Here is a 9,132-nt window from a genome sequence, read left to right as displayed (position 1 = left end):
TGAGGGTCCTCAGCTGATTCAGAGGTTGCCGAAGATTTCAAGGTAGTTGCATGGCGTACGCAGCCCTGTTATCTCCTTCTTATCTTGTTCTTTTTCCGCATTTTGCTAGACTTTTGTTGTATCAGACAGTCAGTTATGTAGTAGAGGCTCTAGACTCGTGACACCAAATATTTGGGGCTATGTTGTCTTATGTTTTTATTGGATTCCGCATTATTTTAGCTGTTTTAAACACTTCTTATGAAAACCGGTATTTAATCCTATGTTGAAAAAATGGTTTTATAAAAGAAATTCGATGTGATTGATGGTTTGAGTTGGCTTGCCTAGTAATGTGATAGGCGTCATCACGACCAGGTATTTGGTGTCGTGACACAAGAGCAACAAGAGTACTAGTAATTCAACAGTTGTCCAAATAGTAGTAAGTCTTATTGGGTTATCGGTTTACCCATTAAGAAATTGGGCAAATCGAGGCCCGAACCAATAACCTAATAGTGAAAAAATATTAAACCGTTACCGAACCGTTAACCCAATAACCCGATATCGATACCCTAATAAGCTTTTTTCGGTTCGGTCTATCGGTTGTACCCGATATATGACCAGCCCTAATTGGAACCATAAATATAACGTAATTTCAAAATAAAAAAAATAGTTTAACATATGTCAAAATACAACATAATAAAAATAAGTTCCTATACAACTTAAGATTAGGAAATATAATAAGTTTATAGCCTCATTCAATAATAAAATTTTACTTTAATGACATCACTCATTATATGTCAAGTTTGTTAATGGCTCATTATTTCTAATATTAGGAGGTGTAGTTTCAAAAACAAGAATAATAATGTAATTACACTAATAAAAATAAAATATACGAGCAATTACATGGAATCACAAGAAGTAAAGGTAGAGAAATAAAAGACAAATAATATATAAAGAAAATATATTTTAAAATGAAAAAAAAATTCAAAATAAAAATAAAAAAATTAAAATAAAGAGAAATTAAAATAACGGAAATAAAAAGGAAAGAAATTAAAAAGTAACATTGTAATTACACAGTATAATTACCAGCAATCCTGACCTTCCCCTTGAAAATTGGAGAGTGTAATTACACCTAATTTCATGCTAACTAAGTAATTACCTGACTAGACAAATATGCTGAATTATGCAATTACACTCAATTATACCCAAATCCAAGTCCTAGGTGACTTTCCAAATAGGCTCTTAAAGCAAAAAAAAAAATTATATAAAAATATATTACTTTTTAGGATGATTTTAACTTTTGACAGCCATTTGTCTCTTGGGAAAAACTTCAAAGTCAAAAGTATTACCTATGAGACAAGAGTTTACTTTCAACACTTACTAAACTTGAAATTCGGTTCATCCACTTTGAACCGAATAAAAATATAAGATCATCCACTTTGAGAGTTGTACTTTCACTCGTATTAAAGTTCCTTTCGAAAATAACACAAATGTACAATTTAACACTTTAGACCACTTTCTTGGTTCCTCTAGTCACCGGTGTCATGACTTTAAGTCAACAACAATAGTTAAAAAAGGACTGCATTTTTATGGATGACATTGTAGATTGAGTCACAGAGAATATAGGAGTCCCACAAATTATCCAAAATCTTTTTGTATAATCCCGTTCGGAGAGCAACTCCTATTTTCAACTCCTTATATATCCTTTTCTTTTGGATACAGTATATTCCTTTGTCGCAGAAAGAGAGAGAAAAAGTTGAGAAGAAACCGAAATTAAATGGCTAGGCACGAGGAATTACCAATTCCAATATTCTCTGATCTTGAGCCAGTTTATGGTGGTGGATCACAGCTTGAAGAAGCTGAACTTCGATTCAAGAATTTGAAGGCTAAGTTCATAAACTTGTTTGGCCAACCCCCTCATGTCTACGCTCGATCCCCAGGTCAATTCCACCTTTAAAATCTCATCTTTTTCAGTGGATTGTGTTCAACTTTCTTAGTGCTAGTGGGTTATTTTCAAAATCGTTTAAATTCTCAATTTCTTCCTTAGAGGTTGAATTATTTGAAATATGCAGGGAGAGTGAACTTGATCGGAGAACACATTGATTACGAGGGGTACTCTGTCTTGCCTATGGCAATTCGCCAAGACACAATTGTGGCGATTCGGAAGCACGACGCCGATGAGTCCGAGAAGCTCCTCCGAATTGCCAATGTGAATAGTGACAAGTACTCCTTGTGCAATTACCCTGCTGATCCTCTGCAGGTATCATAACTTTGGCGTTAAGCATAGTTCACTTCTTTTTTTTTTTTTTTTAGCTAGTGGGAATTGAACCTATGACCTTATGAAGATTTTGAACCCCTTGACCACTAAACTACACTTTTGGATTGTGTTACACTTTTGGATTGTGTTAAGGGGTAACTTAATATATAGAGGTAAAAAATATATTTTGCCTTGTATATACAGTGTAATTTTTCGGCAAAGCCCCCCTAAATCCGCCGCTGCGTGCTATCTGTGATTTGCTTTGCTCTAAAGTTTGTTTGAATTGAGATGGCTGGTACGGGGTTTAAGATTAAAAGATATTTGAATGGGTTTAAGATTAAAAGATATTGCCTCACATACATACATAAAATGTTCTGAGGATTAGTTTGGGAATTATCTACTATGTCCTGGCGGTTCTTCATATGCATATAAGTTTGTTTGGGAAAGACAAATTATCAAGTCTAAACCTTGGTTATAAATTACAGACGAAAGAAAAAGAGAAGAAAAAGGAAAAAAGAAAGAGAATGGAATCTTGATTCTTGAACACCTTTTTGCTGGTGCAGCAATTCTAGTTTCTTTTTGTCGATAACCGTATGTCTATCTTTTGCAGGAAGTTGATCTGAAGAATCACAAATGGGGTCATTATTTCATTTGCGGGTTAGACCTTACTTTCTTCATCCAAAATCCAAAGAATCAGAGAGTATTAGGTTTCGCATTTCATGAACTACAAGTTAGCAGAAATTAAATTTTACCACATTTGTCCTACTTTATGTGAACTCTTGGGAAATATGTGCTGTTAGCTGAAAGTTAAATTTATACAAGGTGAAACTATTCATATATACAATGTCATCCAAAAAACTGCTAACGTGTGTGTGCGTGCAGGTACAAGGGTTTCTATGAGTATGCCAAGTTGAAAGGAATAGATGCTGGTGAACCCGTCGGACTTGATGTTATTGTTGATGGTACAGTTCCAACAGGTATATGCCTTTCTATCTTGAATACCGTCGGGTAGCAATAACTAGTCAGTCTTATGGGTTATCTCATGGTTTCCATGTTTGTTGGATGTAGGGTCTGGACTGTCAAGCTCTGCAGCATTTGTTTGCTCTTCCACGATCGCTATAATGGCTTCAGTTGGCATTAACATGCCCAAGGTAGTAACCTAACCATATTCTCAGTGCTGGAAAATTAAATAAAAGACATTTCCTGCTCCAGCAGGTTGGTGGACTCATGTTCAACCAAGGGGGTACAATTGAACCCGCTTGGCTGAAAAGTTTTCACAATTTGTAAGTTTCAAATATTCTTCAGAAACAAAAATTACTGATAAACATTAAATCTTTAATCCTCTTGCCAACAGAAAATCCTGAACTAATGGTTCAATCGGGTTTAGAGTAATTCAAATGTCCCATGCTCAAATCTGGCCACATTTCATGCATCCGTCTTTCCCTTTATTCTTCGGCTAAAAGGAGCTTATTTTTAACAATAGAAAAAACCAGATGAAATTAGGAACAATGCTCCCCGCGCCTGGGCTTTGGTAATGGTAAAATAGTAGAGCATGATGTGTGGATTAGGTTCATTTCATGGGTTCGAACCTGGCTGATTATACGCTGCGTTCCGAACTTACTTTGATGTCAGTCAACATAGTTGGATAATATAAACTTTTTGAAACAAATTATGTAAATGAAATATTTTTACCTAGTTTGATGTTAGTACTCTGCCTTTGTGTAATTAATCTAAGGTTCAGTAATTTGATTTTGTTTATCTTTAAAAGTTGAAACGTGAATTCATCATTGATGTATAAAATTTAGTCTTGCCTTTGTGTTTTCAAAGGCTAAGTTTCTTTAACACTTGATAAAGCTATCGAGAAATGTTATTGATGCAAAAATTAAGTTATAGATAAAAATTTAAAAAGTAAGTTAAAGTCAAAACTTAAATTTATATTCAGAGCAAAAACTTTAAAAGTTAATGGGTTTAGTTTATAAATTCCTATCTTTTACTATTTCTGTTAGTTTATTTTGGTTTATAACTTTTGAATTTCTTTTTATCGATATTGTTTGTTTAGTTCAGTTTATAGCTCTTCTTTTGGGTCTCTTTTGTTCTAAGTATTGAATTTAATTAGAATTTAGTAATTGTTATAGATAAAATTGATTTTTTGTTAAAGTGAAGTTATGGAAGATTTTTAAAGTAAATAGTTTTTTTGTTAGAGCTTTGTTGCAATTTTTTGAATAAAGGAATACCCTCAAAGTTTCACTAAAAGAACAGCAAGAAAAACCTGCTTATCGTTCTTGACCTGCCGTACTTCCGCTGTTGTAAAGGTTCTGCATTAAACCTGCTCAAGGAACAAAACTTTTGAACCTGCTTGAGGAATATTCTGTGTCCGCCAACTACCCCAACATTTGTTTTGGATCTGATTTCTTTTCCTCTTTAGAAGTTTCTTTGCAAGGATTTCCCTCATTTAAGATGAAGGAATCTGTCATGACTATTTTCTTTCCTAATCTGTTGTTACTGTCTTCTTTTTGTTCTATCTTTACTTGCTTTGAGTTTTCAAATTTTGAATCTGTTGGTGTGTTTAGCTGTAGCTCTATTTTGGCCTTGAAGTGATAATTCTTTTCTCTGCAGAAAGAAATTGCTCAACTCACATGTGAATGTGAAAGGCATATTGGGACTCAGTCTGGTGGAATGGATCAGGTAATGCCATCGAACTCTAAATCTTGATCACTTAATCAGAGCTGGACCAATCAAAGTGCAGTATACAAACTAGTGTTGTCCTAAAAATTGATGGTTTCCTTATTCTTATCCTAATTATCAATGTAATTTTTCTCTTTGCTAATCAATATTGGAATGCAGACAGTCTTGGCTTAATCTTTGTTATGGCCATCAATCAATTGTTTTGTGCAGGCCATCTCTGTTATGGCACAATCTGGGTTTGCAGAGCTGATTGATTTCAATCCTATACGTGCCACTGATGTACAACTCCCTGCTGGTGGAACTTTTGTAATAGCCCACTCATTAGCGGAATCACAAAAAGCAGTTACTGCTGCAGTTAACTACAATAATCGGGTTGTTGAATGCCGACTAGCTGCTGTAAGATTTTGCACCCTTTGTTTGATAATTTCTAGTGTTCGAGCGATGAGGATGATTTTCTTATATCTCTGATCATAATAGTCCTACTTATCTGTCTCCCAATTGGTTTCTTGGGGGGTTTTTAAACTTCTAATGACATCTTATTTCAGTATCTTGAAACTTTAAGCTAAATACCTAGTTGAGCTGTGCACAAGTTGGTCGAGGCATCACTATTTTCAAAACCAAAATACTTAGGTTTATGACTTTTCCTTAATCAACCGTTTGCTTATTTGTTCATTATTATCTTTTACAAACTCAATGTCCTTAGGACACTGCAGTGCTTTTGATAAGTTAGAGTTATATAATATCCATGGCAATAATTCTGAGTTTTAAATGATTTAGATGGAAACTCAAATTTGGTATTTTGTGTGTGGTAGTGGAACTAACTCTATAGGACTATGTTGTGCGGACTCTAAAAATGTTGCCGCACCCGTGTCGGATCCTCCAAAAATGCATTGTATTGGAGGATCCGACACATACCCGGCAACATTTTCGAAAAATCCGAGCAACCTAGCTATAGGATGCTCTCCCATTGAGATCCATGAGAGAGCATGGTAAGTTTTACTTGCTAGAACTTGCAGGCAAACCATTTTGTTGGCTATTTAAATGGCCTTGTTTTTTGTTTTTCGTGCAAAATTAACAAAGATGCAAAATGTTTCTACTCCCTGATGCATGTGTTTATGTTGCCTTATCAACTGGTCTGTAAACTGTTTTCTAGTACATTTTTAACTATGTCAGTAACTTACATGTTATTGTTCACTTTGAATTTACATAGATATATATTGCCTTTGAATAGACTGGTCTTGCTTCACTGGATAGAGTTGCAGAATAACCTACTTGGAGATTCTAGCTTTCCCCTTTTAATGTTCATTTGAGATTTTGCAGATTGTACTGGGCATTAAGCTGGGGATGGAACCTCATGAGGCAATATCTAATGTAAAAACGCTTTCTGATGTTGAAGGGTTGTGTATGTCATTCGCTGGTACTCACGGTTCTTCTGACCCTGTCCTTGCTGTCAAGGTATATACTCTTCTCTCAGATCATTCCTCTCCTGATTGACATCTTTCTCTCTGTCTCAGTTTCATTATTTTAAGATCTAGTTCTGGGTGATAATTTGTGATTTCCATTTTCTTCAAGTTGAATAATCATATGTAGTTGGATATTGTGGTTGGTTTTCAGTTAGTATTAATTTTTTCATCCTATCAGTATTAGCTTTTCGTTGTGGTCCTTGTGATTATGGTCCTGTTAAAAGAGGGCTTTGTGATTTTACTCCTTTTCTTGTTTGCCTTTATTACATCCAGTTGTAACAATTTCTACCACTGCTACAGGAGTTATTGCATGAGGAACCGTATACTAGCAAAGATATTGAGAATATCACGCAGCAAAAGTTGGAAACAGTCTTTGCTGCTTCACCAACTTCTTTGGATGTGCTTCGGGCTGCTAAATGTTACAAGTTGCATCAGGTCATTATGTGTTTTTCAATTTGATTTCGCTTTTTCCTTCTTTCTTTGCCTTTCCATCTTCATACTGGGCCCTCGCCTGGTTTAAATTAATTTGCTTCAAATTCTTTAAAATGGAGTTTCTTTGTCCATTTTGTTCCTTTGAAGGATGTTTACAATTAATAGGTTCTCTTCCTTAGGCCTTTTGTTATTTCCCTACTTGCTTGTACATCTTCAATAGATGCTTCAAGATGTTTGTTCCTTAAGTCATGTTGCTTATGTTGATATATGATCGATCAAAGAGTCATTTCTTATTACATGATAACAGTATGTTTGAAGTTTCACAAAATAATGCTCTTCTTTTACCTTTCAGAGAGCTGCCCATGTATATTCTGAAGCCAAACGTGTCCATGCTTTTAAAGACACTGTATCATCAGAATTAAGGTCTGTCGTGTTCAAGTCTTTTCTCCGTTTCTTTTTCTCCAGACTCAAAACCGTAACAAATTGGTGATTGCAGTGATGAAGACATGCTGAAGAAGTTAGGTGACCTTATGAATGAGAGTCACAATAGCTGCAGCGTTCTTTATGAGTGCAGGTAGAATTCATGCATATAAGAAAGTTGTGTTTATAATATGCTTCCATGGCCATCTTTGATTTTTCTTGCAATCAATCAGTTGTCCAGAATTAGAAGAACTTGTGAAGATTTGTCGAGATAATGGTGCTCTTGGAGCTAGGCTTACAGGAGCTGGATGGGGTGGTTGTGCAGTGGCTTTGGTGAAAGAGAGTCTTGTTCCACAGTTTATACTTAATTTGAAGGTATATTTCACTCGTAAATATTTTAACATTATGCACTCCTAATTAGTACTAACCAATTATTATGTTTCAGGAGCAATTTTATCAATCAAGGATTGACAAAGGAACAATCAATAAGAATGATCTTGGCTTGTACATTTTTGCATCCAAACCCTCAAGTGGTGCTGCCATTTTCAAATTTTAAGCTTCATTACCTTCACATTTCCAATCCAAAAATAAATATTTATGCACACAACTTTGTACCCGTTGAAACTCATTTCATGTGTTTATTTAATAGTTGCATACTTTTAATTGTTGCATTGTTTTCGCTTTCGAATAATCAATTTGGGTCTTCATGTGAAACAATTATTTTAATAAATTCTCAGTAAGTTTTTTAATTAAAAAATTATTCTGATCGTACTTTTGCATCGGATTATGAGTTTGCACCAAAAACTAAATGCTTTGACTTTTAATACTATAAAATATTCTTCCCCTTTCTTTGATAGGAATACTTTATTCTGAAATTAGTGGTTTGTTCCTTAATTCATTGGCATCTAAGAATGAGAAAAAGGAAATATTGTTGACATCTCTGGAAATTGGAATCCAAGGCTGTTTGTTCAATTCTCTCCAAAGTTCTGTTTTTTTAAAGAGGTTGTCGCTTGTGATAATTCTGTTTCCCCCCTTCATGTCCGGGAGTTAAGAATAAAATTAGAGCTTCGTGCTGATAACGTGTTATAAAATAAAAGTAATGCAGTAAAATGTAAATAAGAAGAGATAGAAAGAAGGGAGAAGTGTTTTCTTCTTTCACTTTGGTGTATTTTTCCATTGCAATTACATGACCTTTTATAGGCATAAAAAGTAAAGATGATGGACATAAAGTAGGAAATTCAATCTTTAAGTTATTCACAACATGGGCATCCAATGTAGCATTCAAAGTAGTATCCAATGTACAAACTATTCATAACACTCCCCCTTGGATGTCCATGTAAGATAATGTGCCTCATTAAAAACTTACAAAAAAAAAATATTGGGATGTACATAGTTAATTTATAATATGCATTGCTTGCTGCCTCATTAAAAACCTTACCAGGAAAATCCAGTGGGACAAAACCTTGGTTAAGGAAAAGAGTGCAGCGTGTAGTTACTCCCCCTGATGAAAAATCACTTAATGTCTTGAAGACGACGCATTCCAATCTTATATATCAGCTTTTCAAATATTGAGGTTGGTAACGCCTTAGTGAACAGATCAGCCAAATTATCACTTGAACGAACTTGTTGTACATCTATTTCACCATTCTTCTGAAGATCATGAGTGAAAAAGAATTTCGGTGAAATGTGTTTTGTTCTATCTCCTTTGATATATCCTCCTTTCAATTGAGCTATGCATGCAGCATTGTCTTCATACAATATTGTTGGAATATTCTCTTTCGAAGAAAGACCACATGTTTGCTGAATGTGTTGAGTTATAGATCTTAACCAAACGCATTCTCGACTTGCTTCGTGAATGGCTATTATCTCTGCATGATTTGAAGAAGTAGCAACCATAGT

The 9,132-nt window shown here is 34.7% G+C and overlaps 1 protein-coding gene across 1 annotated transcript; it reads left to right on the top strand.

The window, feature by feature from the left end:
* Positions 1-1,468: 1,468 nt before the first annotated feature.
* On the top strand, positions 1,469-7,990 carry LOC104236621 (galactokinase). Its single transcript, XM_009790580.2, has 13 exons — positions 1,469-1,916; positions 2,049-2,236; positions 2,844-2,890; positions 3,116-3,210; positions 3,302-3,384; positions 4,850-4,918; positions 5,129-5,314; positions 6,239-6,373; positions 6,682-6,816; positions 7,166-7,236; positions 7,310-7,387; positions 7,467-7,608; positions 7,679-7,990. The coding sequence occupies exons 1-13, from the start codon at positions 1,754-1,756 to the stop codon at positions 7,787-7,789; spliced, it is 1,503 nt and encodes a 500-aa protein (XP_009788882.1). The 5' UTR covers positions 1,469-1,753; the 3' UTR covers positions 7,790-7,990.
* Positions 7,991-9,132: the final 1,142 nt, after the last annotated feature.

This window comes from Nicotiana sylvestris, chromosome 9 (assembly GCF_000393655.2).
Source record: "Nicotiana sylvestris chromosome 9, ASM39365v2, whole genome shotgun sequence".
Lineage (NCBI taxonomy): Eukaryota > Viridiplantae > Streptophyta > Magnoliopsida > Solanales > Solanaceae > Nicotiana > Nicotiana sylvestris.
Note: the sequence above shows the minus strand (reverse complement) of the source record. Positions and strands in the feature narration are given on the sequence as shown.

What these genes read in the sequence shown, in the direction of transcription:
- LOC104236621 (XM_009790580.2), top strand. Translation starts at nt 1,754, where the DNA reads ATGGCTAGGCACGAGGAATTACCAATTCCAATATTCTCTGATCTTGAG. An exon ending in GGTCATTATTTCATTTGCGG is followed by an intron (nt 2,891 to 3,115) that starts GTTAGACCTTAC and finishes GTGTGCGTGCAG; the next exon opens with GTACAAGGGTTTCTATGAGT. An exon ending in TTGAATGCCGACTAGCTGCT is followed by an intron (nt 5,315 to 6,238) that starts GTAAGATTTTGC and finishes GAGATTTTGCAG; the next exon opens with ATTGTACTGGGCATTAAGCT.